General features: G+C 36.2%; 1 protein-coding gene across 2 annotated transcripts in view; it reads right to left on the reverse strand.

Moving 5' to 3' along the window:
* The window catches only part of LOC134537443 (uncharacterized), a 159,347-nt gene that overhangs the window by 81,320 nt on the left and 55,698 nt on the right, over nt 1-22,329 (reverse strand). For both annotated transcript variants that reach the window (XM_063377887.1, XM_063377895.1), the window contains exons 11-13: nt 17,536-17,679; nt 3,374-3,427; nt 2,359-2,448 (exon numbers count right to left, since the gene is read on the reverse strand). In XM_063377887.1, coding sequence (XP_063233957.1) covers nt 2,359-2,448; nt 3,374-3,427; nt 17,536-17,679 — 288 coding nt within the window. The remainder of the gene's footprint in view (nt 1-2,358; nt 2,449-3,373; nt 3,428-17,535; nt 17,680-22,329) is intronic.

Below are 22,329 nucleotides of genomic sequence, written 5' to 3' on the forward strand. Positions count from 1 at the left end.
TGTATTGAGTGAAAATTATACATATATATATATACACACACGCACACGCGCGCGCGCACGCACGCACGCACACACGCGCACGCACGCACACACGCTGACGCGCGCACACACACACACACACACACACACACACACACACAAACACACAAACACACACAAACACACAAACACACAAACACACACACACACACACACATATAAACTACAGAAAACATGTATATTTGTCTTCTATAATTTTCATAAACTACATTAACTAAATTCAATTTAGGCACACCTTAAATCTGGTTAATATGATAGGAAACTATTACCGTAATCACTCGCGTAATGTCCGCAGTAATTTGACCACATTTTTGGCCAAAAAAATGGGGTGCGGACATTATGCGAGGAAAAATACAAAAATACAAAATTTTGTGTCTTATTCATGGAACGCGCAATTTCCCGCGCCTTTACTTGAACCATTTCATACGAAACAGCACAGTCATTACTTCTTAATTCATGTATATAGTTTAAAACTTTAACTCAAGTTCTGGGAACTTCCCAGCCTTGGGTCCGCGAAACGCACGCCGTGTTGCATTTGTTGACTGCAACTGTTCTTTTATTTTCCGCCACTGACGAACACTTTTTTCGTGCACTACAAACTCCCTTTCAGCAGCATTGTTCCCATGCTCTTCAGCATAACAAACAACTCTTAATTTAAACCGCGCAATGAAGGATTTATATTTACCCATTCTGTACTCTACACTACAAAACTCGACGCGAAACTCATGCCTTGAACTTGTGTGCGTGTTGATCAAATGTGTTTACCGTTACCGTGCTTTGTTCAGTTCAACGAATTTCCCCACCCTTTCAGGACAGGAGAGAAAGGACAGCCCACGGTCACAGCTTTGTTTACACAGCCATCAACTTTCCATTCGTACTGCGTCTTTAGGGTGGCCAAAGTTGTGTTGCCCGCCGTAGACGACTGGTGCGGACATTATGCGAATTTTTAATTTTTTCTTTTAAGGATATATAAATAAAGGGTGCGGACATTATGCGAGGGCGGACATTACGCGAGTGAATACGGTAATAGGTTATTCTTGGTATATTGATCATGGACTGAATGGATGGGTATACACAATATTCATGTAACAGAATAACCATTTACTAGTGCCAATGCTCGAGTTACTCATACAACCAAAATCTCACTATAGGTGGACATGATGCTTCCAATATAGACACTGACAATATACACGAATAAATATATTTGGCCACTAGCTCTGCTCAGTCTTCAGAAACATGGACCACTGGTTACTAATAGTTTGTGATGGATTCCCAGTAAACGTAAGTTGTTTATTTATCCTTTCAATGGGATGTGTCTTGGTAAAATTTACACAAACATATATATCTCAGGCACAATTAATTGATAATTCTCAGTCTAAACAACATGATTACCACTTGCATGAGATTCCTCATGAACTAATGTCTTAGTTTAGGAGTAAAATAAATAGTGAATACTTATCTATTAAATACATGCATGTCTTTATTACCATCAGATGAAATTGATGTCACTAACAATACTCTTCTTTTCCTAGACTCTTTACTAACACATAACTAGCTAGATCAGTACTCTTACTACACAGTAAAACGTTAAAATTCATAATTTTTTTTCCAAGCTTTCTTAATTTTACAATATGGTGCAGGAAAAAGTCACTAATCACTCAATTTGCTGTCTATAGTTACACTAGTATTTTGAATAGCCTGCCAAAGAGCAAAATATCGTACTTCTGAGACACATAAATTAAACTAATCCTTGGCATAAAGAAAAAATTATTTACATACTTTGGTAAGACTTGAAGTCTTACAACATGAATGTTAAGTATTTGAAAATATAAAAAAAATAAGAATTTAGAAAAGGTGTTCGTCATCTAAAATTGTTAAGTTACAGATCTTCCAAGTTTATAATGGGTGTGTAACAGTACAATATGATCCTCCCCAACTTCAACAAAAGTTTATATAAAACAGTACTGATAATTTAGTTTGCTAAAAAATTAAAATTAAATACTGATTACTTATGAAAACAGAAGCTTCGAATTAAATTTTGATTTAACACTGTGAAGACTTAAGGAATTTCACTTCTCCAAAATAGTGGTGAAGTCAAAAAATAAACTTCATCCTAAAAAAAAAAAAAACCAAATTACAACAAAACAAAAGCAAAACATATATTTTTATAAACAAAAATAATAAAGTGATAAACCACAAAATCACTTTTTTTTTTAATTTTTGTCAAGCCTTTTAAGAATTTTAATTTCTTAACAATACTCCTCTTTGCACACAAGTTTTGCAGGCAACGTCTAACAGAACTATACATTAGGTACTTACAGCATTTATTGGAGAGCACACAGAGCTTAGTATCTCGGTGTAGTTTCGCCAAGCTTGCTCTAACACTTGAATGTCACACCTATCCGAGGGCTGAGAAAAGGCATAAGACAAAGACATACATTAATTTTAAACATATTACGACAGAGACATTAGTCAACACCACCTTTATTACTCAAAAATTCATGACCGCTAATGAGAGATTAAATAAAATAAAAGCACTGAAAATCCAACTGATTATCTTTAAAAATACTGTAGGATTTATCTATGGGTATTAAAAATTTGAAAATGATTAAATGAAAAAAAAAAAAAAAAAAAACTAATCATAAACTAATAATAGAGAATAAACTACACCCTTAAGATGTGGTATTTCTGTAAGTTTTGCAGTGCTCAAACCCTTCCATCAGTTTGACTTGCAGGTGTATACATATGCACCAATACTGATATGTTCAAGAAAGTAAGGGAACATTAATGTTTTTTTTTTTAAATATGTGTTCAAGAGTTGTAAAAGGTGTTTTTGGTTGTAGGGATATATGCAGGGTTTTATTTAGGGAGGGATTTTTTTTTAAAACTTAATGTTCGAAGTATGATACCCAAATGAAAAGGAGTACCTACATTCTGCTGAATATTAGAAGGGATGTTACAGCCTTTCTTAGGTATGGCACAGTAAAAGAACTACAAAGCCATGTATTCTGGAAAATTTTCATTTACTGTAGTACATTATCTGGCATGCATGCTGTATGATGTATGAGACAGTTACATTAAGGACTGAGATATTGTAGCTAACCTGAGGGTCTTACATATCAATTATATTGTTGATGTACACCTAATCATTTAACAATTCTCATTTGATTTAATTTCTGGGCTAACCCAGAATTACAACCCCGAACCTACAAGATTGCAAATAGCAACATGTTTATCTACAGTTTTCAATTAAGACCTCAATACTTTAAGAGAATAAACTATATTACATATATGAACCTGAATGGTGATAATGAATAAGACATGTGGGACTTACCACATTTTGCTCTCCAATTGTAAAGGTAATGTACCACTTAATGCCAGCAACAACCTGGAATGAGTATTGAAAATAAGTTAACTTGTAACAAAAGAAATTTTAAAGAACTTCGGTACAAGGAACTTTTAAGGAACTTTGCTACAAGATTCAAAATGAAACAATTTGAAATTAACCTTTCATAACCAGGAAAATATAATTTTTTTTCTAAAGCAGCCACTTGAAACTTTAGACTGCATACAATACTAAATTAAACATAAAATAGACATTTTCAATCATAAACTTCAATACATACAAACAAAAAAAAACCTATGTGACCTTATGTCACCACTACCAAGAAGTATAGAAGTAAAGAGAGATTTCACTCCCAGGTGAAACATAATCACTTATATTTTTCTCTAAAAGTTGTCACTAATAATTCTTACACTACCAACCACACAACATAAAACCAAAAAATTTAGTTTTATCCTGATTTGCATCAGGATCCATGTAATTATTAGAATTCTTCGTGTTCAGGATATAGGTTTCTTTAATATATTTATAATTTTTAATAAAATAACATCCAGTTTATATTTAAGTGTCTTGATATTCATGACATAAAAATTAAGGATTTTTATAGTATTTTATTAGACACAGAAGGTGGTGTTAGTTGGTGGTCTAGAACAATGATAGATTAACCAAGTCGTTTCACAATACATAAAGTTTTTGGCTTGTCATAAATGCCCATCTAATGCTATATACACAATTAGGCTTTATTTGAATAGTTAGCTACAAACACCAAAAATTTGCACATAGGAATGTAACATTAACTAGAGCCTTCAAGAATCAACTGATACATTCAAACACACAAGGTCACAAAACATTTAACATAAATGTTGGTATTTAAACATAAACATTTGCCCAAAGTCTCCCATTTCCTTTACATTTAAATGCTAGACATTATTTATTAGCTATGCATCCTATTTATTATTTTTACACGCTTTATATTAGCTTCACCTGTATGTTTGTTTGTTTGTTTGTATGTTTGTATGTTTGTAACCGACTCCTTTGGGTGTGATTTTGACCCACTATAAATGGCCAGATTTCATTCAAACTTTGTAGATTTATCGAGGACCGATGACAATACACTAATTTGATAAGATTATAAATATACGTGCTGGACAGGCATATGAAAAAAACAGGTTTTTTTAACGAGCACAATTTAAATACATGAACACAAACTACAACCTTTATTTTATAAAAAAAAAAAAAAAAAAAAGTTTAGTGGTTTCCCCAACATAAAATGTTGAATATGTCAAAATAATTAAATTAAGAAAGTACAATCACAGACCGTTGACAAGTCACAATGTTATGAATTATTAATTCAGCTCCGAATGTGAGTGACATTCTGATGTTGGTACAGACGGAATCCTTAGTGTACAACAAGTGCATTATAGGCCCCGTGATCACTACTGTGAAATGACTAGCATTTTGTCCTGCAATACTTTTCATAATTAACACAGGTCAAAATCTCTCTGAACAGGGAATATTTGAAAGAAATAAATTAATATTCTCTGCAAGGAAATTCCCCCAACTCTTCACATATTTAAAAATTTGTAAAATTTTACCTCATGTACCACAGTCCAGATACCAAATTAAATCCAAATGTCCTGGCTGATAATGTGTGAATAGCAGTCACCTAACTAAGACCTGTTGTTCTTGCATACTGCAGTCCTTTCATTTTGCATTTTTCATGGTTCTAAAATCACCAATCAACTAAAGTAATTTCTATGAAACACCGAGAAAAATTTCACTAGCTAAAATACTATGTCCACTTTCATACATAAACTAAATAGCAGTAAAATTTTTAATTATTTTCGAATGTTTTTAAGGCATTCCTCTTTACCTTGTTTCATGTTTGTAAATGCAAGGTCTGAAAAAGGAAATTGAATTCTGAAAATGGTATGAAACATGAACTGGGATAAAAAAATATCAGGGGATTTTTGCTTGTAAAAATGTTCTGGTGTTCAGGACTGGGAGTTGTGTTGTCTTACATGTCCATACTGCGAAAGGCACAGCATCATCATTGTACCATGAAACACTCAAGAACATAGCAGTTTCTACCAACACAACATTACCTTTGGTGGGCCCACTCATAATCAAACAAAAAGCAATCATGATTATCACACTGAGAAATCTTTAAAATCTCTTTAGAAAGTTGTACTTTTACTAACAGTTCTGTATAAAGAACTTTCAGCACTAAGTATGACACATATAAGAAATATGTTAATTGATACCCGCTCCTCAAAATAACACTGTTTGATCTGCAGGGGTTTGAAGTAGAGGTGGGATGATACCACACTTTCGATACTCAATTCTGTATTGTTTTTTCAGTTCAATACTTAGCGATACTCCAGGGAAAAAATATTTTCTCATTAAGTAATAATTATTACAAATAACAAAAATTAGTTTTAAACTATATAAATTCCCTCTTTATCACAAAAATACAAACTGCAAACAACTTTAAAGACTTGAGTATAAAAATCAATATAAAAAATAGAAGCGAAATACAAACTATCTTCAAGAGAAATAGCCCTTTATTTTCCAGTACACTTCTTTACCGCGAACAAATGTAAATAAAGATAGCGCTCTCTTAAATAAAATTGCCACAAACAATGATAGTTCGCGCTGGTGGCGCCAATTTACGTCACTATACGACAGCGGCAATTGAAAACATTTATAATATCGATACAAATCTCTGGTACTGTGCCATTGCACATTTGTAGTAATGCGCATGCTCACTTTATCTATTTTATAGTTATTGTTTTTATTTTATTTTGTATAGCAAACTGGGAGCCATAATTTTTTTTATTCTTGAATTTGTGAATCATCTTGTAACCAACAATTTCAGCATAATTTATATTTATAAAAGCACAAGTTTCTGTGTTAAAAATTGTTATATTAGTCTTACAACAAAATAATTTTACTTCTGTCCATAATGAATGTTGATTTGGGAAATCGCACTATAGTGTAACTCTATTTGTTTTACATGTGCAGTCTTTCATGTATCAACTCTATGGTCTTCTTCAGTTGCACAAAATAATACGTCTTTCTTTTTGAAGCATGTCGGCCATGATGTAACTGTTCCTTAGCTTCGGCCGTTTCTTAATCTCTTGACATCAATGTCTTAATTAATTCTCCGTACACCGCAAGTGGTGAGTAAAATCGCATATTCCTTCAAGAATATGTGGAAATGATATTTTGTTCAATTATCTTATTTTGTAAAACATTTATGTACAGTGTGTGTGCGGAAGGCGTGGGTGGCCATGGGCGCGATTACTTCGTGACACACAACTTCTTCGTCACCTGAGTCATGGTGCTCCTCAGTGCCTGATGCAGCTCGTCTAATCAGGAAAGATCTTCTTTGTTACTTTCTGCATGCAGAAGAGCAACCATGAGCCACCACATATCAAAAGATAAAATTTTAACCTAACATTTTCGGCGTTGTTTTGGACTAATAATTAATTTTTTTTGACTTAACCTATGTAATTTTTAACCTATGTAATTCTTAACATCAAAATCAATGTGCTTAACTTAAATATCTAAAGGGGCCCCTTATCTTAACATTTATTTTTATTATAAGTATGACTGTATACTCATCAATTGATATTAAACTTGTTATTGTTATTATTTAAAGTAAAAGAATTTAAAGAAAAGAAAATATAAGGAACAGAGAAACGATATTGCTGTATTCATTTAACTAAAACCACTGTTTGTATTACTTTTGACTATTATATATATTTAACTATTTTATCCTGTAATATGGCCTACCCAGTCGGCTCAAGGTTCTCATGATTTTCTACACGCCTAACAAGGCACCATTGAGCCCGTTCCCCATGCTTTCACTGCTGGCCTCTGTACCTCCTTGGTATTTGGCCAGGTTGAGGTGAAGAGGGCGGCAGAGCTTGGTAGCAGAGCTGGTGGTTCTGGTGTTTTGTTGGTCGTGTTCACGTGTGTAGATGTTTGTCTTGCATGTGTCCACCCTCATATGTGCATGGCTTGGTTGTGGCAATATTTTTTTACTGTTGTTTTTATTGTGGTAGTTTTGTTATTTGTTATTTTCACAATGTCCGCTTCAATCATCCCTGAGTTCCTCATAAAGGATGAATTGATCTTTGAGTGTCAATTGCGTGGCATTTCATGTGAAAACACCACAGTGGCACATTTGCGTAAAACATTGCGTTTGGCTCTTCAGAACAGCACTCCAGTTAATCATGACCTTTTGATAACAGTGAACCCTAATGAGGAGTATAAAACCTGCACGAGTAAGATACTAGTTTTACAGGAGTTGGTTACAAACTTAGATGATGAGAATTTTGCCGTAACGCTCCCTCGTGTCAGAAATCGTTTGAATCACTTGAGTACACGTATTAAGTGTTTGCTTGATGTTCACACACCTAAACTGTCTGAGTTACAAGTTGCCTCACTTGAAAATATGATGGAGGAGATTCAGAATTTAGTTGAGACTGTTGGTAACGCTGAATCTCAGTTCTCGTTAGTGCGTGATGTAACACCTATCACATCCTTGACAAATATTTGTGAACAGTTGAGCAGGGTGACATTGCCCACTTCCACTGTCCCGAATCCACTTATTTCGTCAGTTCCTGGTCCGTCCAAGGTAGACTTTGATCCTGTCGGCAACGTTTGTAGCCCTATGTCCATTCCTAACCTAACTAACCCAGCCTATACCACATCCACTCAGTCCACGAGTCGGAACCCTCATGTTGTATTTAGTACATCAGCAAGCTCGACACATAATCCTACTCTCACTAGAAATTTTGCGCTGCCAAGTGTGTTTGGTAAACTTACTCATCCTCTCGAAACAATGTTGAAAGACTTCCCGGCCACTGATGGGTTGCACATACCTAAATTTTTAAATTTCCTTAAGATTATTGTTAAATTGCGACAAAGCAACACCATCCATGAGTCGCAGATCTTGGAAACTATTTATCCTTTCACTTTTGGGCCTTTAGCCGAAAGGACTCAGCAGGCAATTGCCCAGAACCTTTCCTTCGATGCCTACCATGAGAATATCCTTAGTTTTTTTATTCCCTTCCGGTTGCTTACACAATTGCAATTAAATAATTTCAATCGGTTACAGAAACCTGATGAACCACTTTCTGTGTATGTAAATGAGGTTAAGGAGGCCGCTGCCATTTTGCGACTTGGTGTAACTGAACAAGAGATTGTTAACACCATCCTAGAGGGGCTTTCCCCTGATGAGAGATCTCGGTTAGTCTTTCTCAGCAAACCCTCCACATTTTCCGAGCTCGACAGAATGTGTATCCATTCGCAAAATGTTAGGTTTGCGGATCATCACCGTAACCTACAGTTTGCCCACCCCACATTTAAGACTCAAAACTATGGTTTTCACAATTCATGTAATACCACACAGGTTAATCCTAACTTTAGGAAGAGTAGTGTTTACAACCAAACAAAAACTAAGCCAGACAATCAAGCACAAGGTCAATTTTGTAATTATTGCAAAAGAAATAACCATGTCATCAGAGACTGCAATGTTCTGCAACAAAAAAACGCCAGAAGCAGGGATGTAAGGTGAGCGACTTACCCTGCAAGCAAGATCGGAAGCCTAATTCACAGTATAATGCTCACGTTCTTCAGCAGATTAACTCAGCTCTTTGTTTTCAAACATATTTTGGAGTACGAAAACACTTTCCAGATCAAGTTTGTAAGGTTAACTCCCCTAATATTGTGGGAATAAATTCCGTGCCAGTACCTCGTATTGTGGTATCGTTTGGTTCCTTTGATACTCCCGCTTTAGTTGATTCGGGTTCTACACGTTCTATCATTTCCTATGAGTTGTTCACCAAATTAAAGGAAGCTAAGGGCATAAAATCAATTGTAAAAGGCGATTTCAAGTGCTATTCTGCTTCTAATGATATTTTAACCATAGATTGTTGCGCCACTATTAAATTAAAAATAGCAAATTTCACTTGGGTTTTCCCTTGCTTGGTATGTAAAAATATAGGTTTGGATTGTATTCTCGGAGCAGACTTTATGATGAAAACCGGACTTATACTTGATGTGCAAGAAAAGTGTATTTTCTTTAAGTTCCTACCTAAACTCAAAATTCGGTTTGCTGACAGTAACCAGCACCTTGATAACCTTGCTGAAATCAATGTACACAACTCTAGTAAAATTGAAAGTGATACTTTGAGCCATCTGTCTGATGAACAGCGTATTGCTATCAGAAAACTATGTGAATCATTTTCTAAAGTTCTAACCTCCGAATTAGGCCTTACCAACCTCTTGGAATATGAGATTAAGCTAAAAGATAGCAGCTATGTTAAAAATCAACCTTACAGATTGGCACCCATTCAGATGAATCTTTTGCGAAACGAAGTACAGCAACTTTTGGATAAAGGCGTTATTGAGCAGTCTACCTCTCAGTATGCGAGTCCTGCATTTCTAGTTCCTAAATCTAATGGTAAGCAACGAATGGTGGTCGATTTCCGTCGTGTAAATCAAAAGATTGAGATTGAATCAGTTCCTTTGCCCAATCTACATTCAGCTTTTCATTGGTTTGCTAAAGCTAAGTACTTTACCACCATTGATTTAAATTCAGCATATCATCAAATCCCTCTCAAAAAAGAATCTAAGCACATCACTAGTTTTTGTGTACCCTGGAATTTATATCAGTTTACTCGAGTTCCTTTTGGGCTTGCTACTGGAGCTCAAGTCCTCACACGACTATTGGATCAAATTTTTCATGACTTTAAATTTAAATTTGTATACAATTATTTGGATGATCTTGTTATATATTCTGAGAATTTTGAGGAACATCTTCAACACTTGAGAGAAGTTTTCTCTCGTCTTGAGAAAGCAGGCTTAACCGTTAACCCACAAAAGATTAAAATTGCTGTCCCAGAGATTTCATTCCTTGGTCATAAAATTTCTTCTCAAGGTATTCCCATCGATCCAGAACGTACAAAATCCATTAGAGAGTTTCCTCCACCCCGCGATGTTAAAGGTATAGCTAGATTTATCGGTATGGTCCAGTTTTTTGGAAAATTTATTCCTAATTTGGCCGAGAAGGCCGTTCCTTTGAATCAACTCCGTAAAAAGAATGTGAAATTTGAATGGGGAGAAAAACAACAAAAAGCTTTTGAAACACTAAAGAATGATATAATGAGTCCACCAGTACTCCGTATGGCAGATTTTTCGAGACCTTTCATTTTGCAAACCGATGCTTCAGGTTCAGCAATAGGGGCGGTTTTAGCACAAGAGTTTGATGGTGCCCGCCATCCGATAGCTTTTGCATCCCGGACTCTGACCAATCAAGAGAAGGTAGCATCTATTTATGAATTGGAATGTCTCGCTGTTGTTTTTGGTATAGATAAGTTCAGGCCTTACTTAGAACATACAGAATTCCTTTTGGAAACGGATAATCAAGCTCTATCATGGCTCTTGGCGCACCCACGACAATTAGGCAAAATCGGTCGTTGGGTCATGAAAATCTCATCTCTAAAATTTAAGGTTCAGCATATAAGAGGAACACAGAATGTAATTGCTGATACGCTTTCACGTATGTTTGATTGTTCACAGCCTAGTAAGGAGGAAGCCACTTGTAATGTTTTGGTCACTGATTTCCCTTTAGCCTTCAAGACTATTCAGGCTCATCAAGAGGAAGATGAGGAATTGCAGAAAATTGTCCAAAATTTGAGTTCAGGTATCCAACAAAAACCATATTTTCTGTCCAAAGGTATCTTGTTTTCCAAAACTCGAAACAATCAGAAACGTATTGTTCTTCCCAAAGTATTGAAACCCCTGGTATTCGAATATTTTCATTCCTCGCCTATTGGTGCTCATCTCGGTATATATAAAACTATTGAGGCTATTAAAAGGCATTTTGTTTGGAAAGGTATGTATGCTGAGGTGGCTGATAGAGTCAAACAATGTCATCTTTGTGCACTTAGTAAACCTGCTCAGAATACCCATTTAGGTTTTTTGTCTTCTGAAATATCCGACAAACCTATGCAAAAATTATTTGTTGATTTCGTAGGCCCTTTTCCAAGGAGTAAAGATGGAAATAGTATCTTATTAGTTTGTGTGGATGCATTTTCCAAATTTGTTTGGTTGATTCCTTTAAGAAAAGCTGATGCTCCATCCACGATTCGGGCCCTTCAAACCTACATATTCCAAAGTTTTGGGGTTCCTTCATCAATAGTTTCGGATAATGGATCACAATTTACTTCCAAATTATTCAAAATTATGTGCTTCACACATGGTATACGTCATATCACGTTGTCACCATACTATCCTCCACCTTCGCATGCGGAAAGGTTCAATCGTAACCTCCGTTCGGCCTTAATTGCCTTCCATGCGAAAGATCAAGTTAGTTGGGACAAAAATCTGCGTTGGCTTCAGATGGCTTTTAATTATTCACGTCATGAGTCACATAAATCTTCGCCTTTCAATTTGATGTTCACCTATGCTCCGAACAATCCCTTGTCTAATCTTTGGTCCTTGGATGACCTGTTACCTAAGGATTCTAAAAACATTAAAGTAATTTGGGCAGCTGCCCTTAAAAACCTTAAGCACTCACATGAAAGAAGTCGTATTAAATATGATAAGAATCGAGTCAAAAATCCTTTTCGACGAGGTGACCTCGTCTTATGCAAGTCACATCCTACCAGTAAAGCAGTGGATAAGAGGATGGCGAAACTGTCTTTTCGCTGGTCAGGCCCTTATCACAGCCAACGCTTTTTAACCCCAGTGACAGCTGCCCTAGCTGATCCTGACACGGGTTCTTATGTGACCAGAGCTCACATTTCACACTTAAAAAGGTATCACTCTCCACCTCCAGTTTGAATTGTCCAATGTTGGGAACTGCAGGTCCTTTCGTTTGGTCTTCACTGCAGGTGTTTACTTTTGTCCGATCCTTGACTTAGTTTGATCGTGGCTTGATCACCCACTGATCCTAGTCTTGAGGATTCAGAATTTATTTAACTTTTTTTCAGAATAGGCCTATTCTTTATACATATTACATAAAAGGTAGAGAAACAAAAAAACCATGGTAGTAATTTAAGTTTTAATAACATCTATTATTTTATCTTTGTTTAGGGTATGTTTTTATGGGTATGCTCTAGTTTAGATCACATGATGTGTGGGTAATATCTGAATAATGTTGGGTATTATTAATAATTAGAAATCTTGAAATGTTGTTTTATTTTATATTTCACTATCCAAAGGTGTTTTCCTGTGTTCTTGTTTTAGTGTCGCTGTGAATCTCCCGTCTCCTGTATTTCCTTGTGGTCGTGTGCCATGTTCGGGGTCTTGTGCCTCCTTGTTTGTGCCTACTCCTTCGCTCTTGGAAGAGTTACGGTAAATCATTTGAATTCTGGTATTCTCTTCGAAAAACAAGATTCGCTCATCTTTTCGGACAATGTTTATTCCATTGTGCTTGACTTCAATTTAGTTCAACTTGAAAATGAAAGTAAACAAGTGGATGTTTTTCTGAACAAAGTTATTTCACTGAATAGTGGTCATCACGATGACGAAGCTTGGAATCAGAATTTTGCGTTTGTGGTCAAACAACTACAAGAAAACTTTATTGCATACAAAACTGAGACTATGGCTTTAACTTCACTTCTGCCCCATCGCCCTAGAAGGCAAAAACGTGGTTGGTTTAATTTTGGTGGTTCTATATTGAAGACAGTTTTCGGTACCCTAGATAGTGATGATTTGACCGTCTTAGAGAAAAGACTGAAAGTGGTTAACGAGAATCAAGATGACATTTCTAACAGTATGTTACATCATATGATTGTGGTCAAGAATTTAGAAGACAGAGTCATAAACAACACTATTCTCATTAAAAATTTGGCATTACATTATCTAAATAGCCATAATGAATTTTACAAAGCATTAAACAGCTCCATCCATGAAGTCTGGGACAAAATCACATTAATAAGTTGGAGAATTGATCTAAATACCCTTTTGTTTAGGGTTAGTGAGACATTATCTAGTGCTCGGCTGGAAATTTCCGATCTAAGACAAGCTATTGAAAACAGTGTTCATGGACAACTAAGTTCCACTCTTCTAACACCCACGGTGTTTATTGATCTTTTGTTTAAAATTCAACAGTATATTGCCCTACCCTTGCATATGTTGGCTACAATTTCGCATGATAATCTCTACATGTTTTATGGTTTGAGTAAAGTCCAAGCCATCGTCTATAATGGTTCATTAAATGTCATTGTTAACGTGCCTCTAGCAAACAAGGATAGCAGTTTTGAGGCTTATAACATTTTCGCATTCCCATTTTTCTCTTCTGAGTTCAAACATTATCTTTTACTCAACGTGCATGATACTTTGTTGGTTAGTCCAGACAGAAAAATATTTGCTCCTGTGTTTTCTTCTTCTCTCTCGGGTTGTAAAAAATACGGTGTAACCTTATGTTCCCCGACCTTTCCGTTTTTTGATGCTCATGTCAGTAATTGTGAGTTTAACCTTTTTCTTGGTAAACCCACTTATGAAATTTGTGATAAAAGCTTTGTTTCCCTGGATTTACCTTTCCTTCAAAAAACCAATACACTTTGGTTATTCGCTAGTAATCATTCATTGGATGTTACCTTACTGTGTCGATCAACTGCGGAGTCATTTCCACCTTTAACTATTTCTTTAATTGGTAGTGGATATATAAATAATGTTTCCCATTGTGACATTGTAAGCCCATTTTTCAAAACTTTCGGGTCAGTAATTTCTACTTTACATTTCAATCTAACTTTACCTTCTATTCACATACCAAAATTTAATTTTAACCTTAGCAAGCCGTCCTTTGCATCACTCCCTAATTTAACCATCAATGCTTCTCTTATTAAGGATATTAATGGTATGTTAAAGTCCCGTCCTAACGGTGCTCCTTTTCACGATGTAGTTAATCTCTTTCGTCCGAAGCAACAACACGTTGAGTCCTACTCTCACTTTAACCTTGCTGCCATATCCATATCCTCCCTGGTCTTAATTTGTATCCTCATTTTGAGCGTTATCCTTTTCTTGAAGTTGCGCTCCATCTCGACCACCCCCTCAAATCCTTCACCTCCTATCCCTTCCGGGACAATGTTGTTTCCCTTAGCCTCGTCGTCTAATGTGGAATAGTAATTTTTTTAGATATATATAGCTAAGTGTTTATGTGGGTATTGTTGTAATTGGGATGTTATTTTAGTTTTGGGACTTATTAACTGTTGCCACTCACCGGCTGTTGCCCTTTGAGGGGAGGAGTGTGTGCCATTGCACATTTGTAGTAATGCGCATGCTCACTTTATCTATTTTATAGTTATTGTTTTTATTTTATTTTGTATAGCAAACTGGGAGCCATAATTTTTTTTATTCTTGAATTTGTGAATCATCTTGTAACCAACAATTTCAGCATAATTTATATTTATAAAAGCACAAGTTTCTGTGTTAAAAATTGTTATATTAGTCTTACAACAAAATAATTTTACTTCTGTCCATAATGAATGTTGATTTGGGAAATCGCACTATAGTGTAACTCTATTTGTTTTACATGTGCAGTCTTTCATGTATCAACTCTATGGTCTTCTTCAGTTGCACAAAATAATACGTCTTTCTTTTTGAAGCATGTCGGCCATGATGTAACTGTTCCTTAGCTTCGGCCGTTTCTTAATCTCTTGACATCAATGTCTTAATTAATTCTCCGTACACCGCAAGTGGTGAGTAAAATCGCATATTCCTTCAAGAATATGTGGAAATGATATTTTGTTCAATTATCTTATTTTGTAAAACATTTATGTACAGTGTGTGTGCGGAAGGCGTGGGTGGCCATGGGCGCGATTACTTCATGACACACAACTTCTTCGTCACCTGAGTCATGGTGCTCCTCAGTGCCTGATGCAGCTCGTCTAATCAGGAAAGATCTTCTTTGTTACTTTCTGCATGCAGAAGAGCAACCATGAGCCACCACATATCAAAAGATAAAATTTTAACCTAACATTTTCGGCGCTGTTTTGGACTAATAATTAATTTTTTTTGACTTAACCTATGTAATTTTTAACCTATGTAATTCTTAACATCAAAATCAATGTGCTTAACTTAAATATCTAAAGGGGCCCCTTATCTTAACATTTATTTTTATTATAAGTATGACTGTATACTCATCAATTGATATTAAACTTGTTATTGTTATTATTTAAAGTAAAAGAATTTAAAGAAAAGAAAATATAAGGAACAGAGAAACGATATTGCTGTATTCATTTAACTAAAACCACTGTTTGTATTACTTTTGACTATTATATATATTTAACTATTTTATCCTGTAATATGGCCTACCCAGTCGGCTCAAGGTTCTCATGATTTTCTACACGCCTAACAAGGCACCATTGAGCCCGTTCCCCATGCTTTCACTGCTGGCCTCTGTACCTCCTTGGTATTTGGCCAGGTTGAGGTGAAGAGGGCGGCAGAGTACTTACCATACACAAGAGACGAGACACGTACTTACTCTATGATGTTGACTGTTATTAATAGGCTTGTTATTGTCACTATTGCGACGGATTGCGAGTGGAGTCAATTAATGTGAATTTTATGTGCTCGATATTTCTACAATTTTTTTCTTTCAAATTTCCTGTGAATTCAATGTCAGAAGTTTTACGTTCGAAAAACGTAACTTCTTGAACACGAAACAATAACAACTTAACCTTACTTTACCGTTTGTTTACTATTGGCAAGTTGCAGTAACAACTTATATAATTATAATTTATTCTGATGTAAGCCTATTGGTTAACATAATTACGGCTAATAAGCTGTTCTAGTACAGTAGTTGTATTTTGTACGATGGCGACTCAAAACTTAATTCAATACAAATGAACAAGCATTCCGGTATCGAAAAAATGTATCGAACTTACAGTTTCGATACTCGATACTTTGCGATACCGTCAAGTATCGAAGGTATCAAGGTATCGAAGTATCGAAAATCCCATCACTAGTTTGAAGTTATGACACCAATGAATTAGAGCATGATACAAAGAAATGTGATCTAATTTCGAAGTAGCTCTCTTTTTCATCTACGTGAATTTTTTATTTCCAGGCATGCACATAGGCAAAGGTACTCATTCTGTCTCTAATTGCCATATCACTTCCTACATGTTGCTATAGCATATGTAAAAACATTGAACACAATGCAGCAAATTATCATTATTATTAATAAAATAATAATCTAATAATCATTAAAAGATTCTTTCCTTTATAGCAAATCACTTCCTTGATTGCCAATTAACTTAAATTCAATTAAAATGTTAGTGATTAGGTTTGGCAGAACTATTGCCAGACGCCTGTGTTTGTTCAGCCTATTCATATACGACCCCATCACGCAATACAGCAGCAGCTCTGGTGAGAAAGGCCACAAGCTTACCGGAAAAGTTCACCTCGTGCCTAATAGTGATGGGTTGGTTCTACATAATTTATGAAATTTTGCAAACTTGACCTTCCAAAAAGAGGAAAGTCATATGAAATTTTGAGAAAACTAACTCTTAAAGCAGAATTTGATACTACAAGATAAAAATTTGCTAATGTGTTGTTGATGTTATTTTTGTCTCCTGACAATGCTTTTTGCATTGTTTCATTACTTGTTTCATTCAAGGCACAATAGTGATGTAACTATTATGAGACGCATGTGTAATGAGCTGTTGAGTGTGTTTTGCCTGTAGAATGCCGTATGTGAGCACAAGTATTTTAGTATGATATAATTTTGTGTGTCAGAAACATTGTTAGCACCTACTAAGTATAATAATTTTATGTTCAAGGCAATTATGTCAACAGTGCAGCAAATGTTTTTTTTGTACAAAAATAGCATTTAACTATTTTGATTTTAGGTTGCTTATTAACAAAAGGTAATACAACAGTTATCTCAAAGGTATTTTTTAAAATGTTTTTAGACATCATTACTACTATAAAGTACTTTAAATAGGAGTAGTGTCTTCAAATGGACAATTGAACATATTTAAATGGTTAAAAAAATTTATTATTCACATTAATGTACAGTATTGTGGAAAGAATTGTTTGAATTTGATTAATGGTCTATTTTCCTGTAACAAATAAGGGCATTACTTCAAAGGGAATGCATACTTCATATGTAATGAGTTCCAACTTACCTGTTTCTCTGCCTTCTCAATGTGAACTACGGGTTTGTTTGGCGAGCCTTCCGTCTGAGCGAGATGGGCCAAGGCCAGGTTTGTGAGGCGCAGCACAGTCGAGTCGTCAACGCTGGCTGGTGTGCGCCCACCAACAAGAACTTCCTGGGAAACAATGCACACACAAGCAACTAAAAAGCATCAGCATGAACCTGTTCCAACTTTGTGTCATGCAGCCCAAGAGTCAAGGCTACTAAGAAATAGCATACAGTGATACATAGTTACAGACCTCCCTAAACAAATACTGGTGGATTGAAGAACACTACCATTTTACGCATTTCAAAACAGTCAGGCATAAGTGTTGCAAAACGCAGATGCGTGTAAAAATGTGGCAGCTGTAAACTTATTGTCAGGCCTGTTGGCTGGGGAGCCGAGGTTCCTGGCCAGGTGAGGAGTTTATTATTTGTGTGAAACTATTTCCTTCCTGGGTTCAGGACTCGGAAATGTGTTGTCTGTTCGCTCAATACTGTGGGAGGCAATGGCAAGCCAATGCAATATCAGCTCCAGTACGGCCCAATCACGTCGTGGCCATCTCCATGGAGATGGCTGTGGAACCAAAGTAGCTATCAGACCCATCATTATTATATTATATATTCATTATATATAATACAAATGCATGATTTGTTAGTAATAAAAAAATACATACATACTTCTATACACATAAATGTACATACATACACCACATTTGGATATTTATTTGATCTTTTCTATCTAATAAATTAAAAATTTATCGCATAATCATCACGGTGGCATTGTTATTTTGGGATGTTAAAATTTGGAAAAATAATTCTTGAATAAAAATTGCATGATGTTTTTGGTTCCGCTGTTAAATTCTGAGCTCTTTTGTATGTAGTAAATATGACCTTGTGAAAGATGAAAGGATGAAGCATTGTGCAACAGCAATAGTTTTCAAGTTGCTGTTGCTGTTAGGCAGTTTAGTAGTTATAAAGGGAAAATAAAGTAATTAAAAACTTGTTTAAGATGTAAACGAAGAATATGATTTCTCATTCAATACAGTCAAATGTTTTGAACCTGCCAATTCATTTATAAGATGTACGTTATTATTTTCATGTAAACATGTTGCCCATAAATTTCTTTTCCAGTATAAAATTATGTATTTGAAACTTGAAAAACATTTGCTGTTGGATATTACCACTTATTTATCTAATTAACATAAAAACGTTCGTCACCACTGTGCAACATGCATAAAAAGTAGCCAGTACTATAACCCGACAAGATAGAGCTGGACCTTTTACTGCGCATGCACGCGAGTTCCCGAGGACCGTCGAGGGGAAGTAGGGGAAGGGAGTGACTCCGCCCTTGTCCTTGTCCGTCGTGTCGGCCCGACTTACACGAACACGGTATCCTACCCACGCAGTTGGCCAGTAGCAAAGTAATCTCTGTACGAAGAAATAACTCTTCGCCGCAGCTTTGCGCGGGCAACACTCAAGTATTTAATACCTTTTGTATGTATCTGAGCTCATCTCGCTCAGTCTAAGTTGTACGCCTATTGTTAAGAATGTAAAGAGTAAAGCTGAGTATATAAACAAAAAACCCGCAACGACAAAAGGATGGCAAGAAAAAAACTAAGTTATTTTAAATGTAATAACTATTGAATGATTATTGGGAACTAGGATTTCGTCAGCTTTTTCCAATACGCCAATCGTCTACAAAGGAAATGTAAGTTATTTAACAAGTTATTTTACAAACACGAATAACAAACTTTACTGTCAATTAAAACAAACAAGGCAGACGCCCACACACAAATAAAATAAACGCAGCGAAAAAGTAAACCCGGGGCCTGAGATACACATTTTGAGCATTTTACATTATCGGAAAGGATTTGTTATGAATTAAGAAGGCGGACACTCCAGACAAAAACGCTAGAAAGTTGAGTTTAAAAATCGCAATGTTGCGGTCTTGCGTCGTTCTTTGTTTAGGAACCATCACATCGTTCAACTGTTGTTTAAATTCTGGAAAACACGGTTACCATCAAGAACGCCAGAGTCGGGATTCAAACCCGTTGGCAATTAGTTTTGCAAAGGAATTTTTGTAAAAGTACAAAAACATTTATAACTATGTATAACAGGGAAGTACGGTTAAAATTTATTTGAACGCGACTCACCTATTCCGAGCTCGAGTCTGAGTTCAGACATTCGGCCGTTTCTGTAGCGCTAGATCCTGTGTCACCCGAAGAACTTTCGCCACATGATGAGTCAAGATTCACTATTATCTTGTCGATTTCGATGTCCACTATTGCATCGTTCTTGAAATATTCGGCTTCAATGTTTTTAACGTGATCACAGCACTTTTTCCACTGTTCCACCGTATAGGAACAATATAATTTCTCACACAGTTTTCGTTTATCGTCCAAAGATGTAGATATTTCCTCGCAAACTTTTGCTTTGAAATCTGCCCACACTAGTTCAATCGGATTCAAATCCGGGTGGTATGGAGGTATGGAGGCAAACGAATGGTGTCATGGCCACACTCCTCTATTATTTGATCCACTTTGAATCTTTTTGTACTTTGGTGGGATTTTACCAAAAGTAGCAAATCGGCTTTGATCATGTGTGTGGAGAATTGAATGTTGTTGGCTTTTAACCAGTCTTGGATGCCAGATTTCAGAGTAGTGGTCGTAGGCTTTTTATTTATTTGGACATTGTGGTAGCTGGCATTGTCTAGAACTATGACACTATTTTCAGGTAAATTTGGAAGTAGCTTCTGTCTTACCCAGGTAGAAAAATTTTGGTAGTTCATGTCATCATGATAATCACCACTTTTGTTTTGATTTGAAAATTAATAAAGCATTAGAAACGAAGCCTTCTTCTCCACCAGCATGCACGATTATCAAACGTGGCCCCTTGCCAATTGATTCTGTTACACCTACTTCAGTGCTCGACTGCCAGCAGGAATTAACGCAATGTGTTGCATGTAGGTATGTTTCGTCAACATACACAATATTTCTACCTGCATTTCGATATTTACGAATTGTTTGTAGATATCTCCTCCAAGCAGAAATTTCCGGTTTTTCTACCAAAATCTTTCTTTTTGATCGGCATTTCTTCCACCTAAATCTTATACGTTTTAACAAATGTCGCAAGTACTCTCTACTGCAATTTAAAACTCCGTCCTCTCGTAATGCCCTGGTCAGTTTCTTTAATGTTGGAATTGTTTTTCTAACGGTGTAAAACTCGTGAATTTTCCGCCGTATAGCGCCGCACATAAAGTCATCTACTTCGATTCTTTTTTTTCGCTCCTTATTCTTTCCCGTGGGAGTAGAAAAACTTAAACAATTTTTGCTTTTTACTTTACCTTCTGCCAAAATTCTTTTTACAGTTGACTGAGAAACCCTTGTTGCAGCACATGTTGCTACGACAATGTTGTACTTCAAATTATGTAATCGCTTTTGCCCTTTCAAATGTGTCGCCACATTGTACACAATCTCCCGTGCCTGTCCCCGCAACGGCGTGCCGCTTAAAATCCGTGACTTATGACCCGACGTTGATGCCATGGATAGCGTTGGATCGTGTAACTAGGACCGCGAGCTGACGGCACCGGACCACTGTTTCCCGGAAGCGAGCGACAGCTCCACTGGCCCCCACCCCCGCCAGAAGCTTCGGTCACGTGACTGCCACCTCCCTCCCCAGCTCTTCCAAGGTTCTTTTGTAACTTGTCTGATTATAGTTGGCATCTTTCATGTTTGGTAAAGTTGATGCCTACATAGCTTGCACACTCGTAGTCGAATATCGATATCTCACTGATTGCAGGCAATGCATGCGCTCTTTCTCAAGCAGCGTAAACTATATTGGATATTTTTTGTGGGAAGCATGTACTAAGATAGTTACGGGTACAGTATGCTATGTTCGTTCCTGCTCATGTTCTGCTCACGGTTTTCAATTTTCTATTTTAAGTTGAATGAAATATGTTTTTTGTTGCATGATAAATTCATTCAAATTGTTTGGTTTTCTTTTGGATACTCTGCTTTTTGATTTAACATACTTTCCATGCAACAGTATTGTTCTAATGAAAAACTTAACCCCAAAAAAAATTCTTTTCTTGCATAAATATTGCACCACTACTTTTCAAACTTGATTTTAACATAAAATGTTTGACAATTATGCAAGAAAACATGGTACTTTAGACAAACAAAATAATTTTTTTTATCAAAAAAATTTTTACTTATTGATTGATTTTTGTCATGCCCACAAACATTTAGAAAATTTTTTGAAGTAAGCAGAACATACTGTTAAGGAGCAAAAACTTTATTAAGTTCATTGTCCTTACTTGCCAAGTTGATTTGTTTCCTCGGTGGTCTGGCATGCTGTTTGTGACACCCGGGTTCTGTAATTAGGTTGCTCTGAGCTTGTAGGAATGTGCAAGTCACTAAATTTTATGGAACAAGAGGCATGATCTCTTTTTGAAGCGGAGACGGCTGTCAGAAGGTGCTACGCCATCTTTTCCTGGAAGGATATGAGTATTGGCTGGCCTAGTTTGTGTAGCTGTTTTTGTAGTTCTGCGCATGCACGCAACTGGCAGTGCGCTGATGGTGTCGCAACCAAGCGTCAAGAATATACTGCTTGGCCGGCTGCAGGAGTGCGGTAACGAGGCCGCACAGCAGTGCGAATGTTGTAACCATCACCTTTTTCTTGTGCCGTTTGCCGGAACATTTTCAAGTCCCGCAATGATAATGTAGTTTTGAAGTAATAAATTAGCCACTAATGGAAGAGCTGGGGCTTTTTGCTTCGGACTTCC

This window comes from Bacillus rossius, chromosome 1 (genome assembly GCF_032445375.1).
Source record: "Bacillus rossius redtenbacheri isolate Brsri chromosome 1, Brsri_v3, whole genome shotgun sequence".
Lineage (NCBI taxonomy): Eukaryota > Metazoa > Arthropoda > Insecta > Phasmatodea > Bacillidae > Bacillus > Bacillus rossius.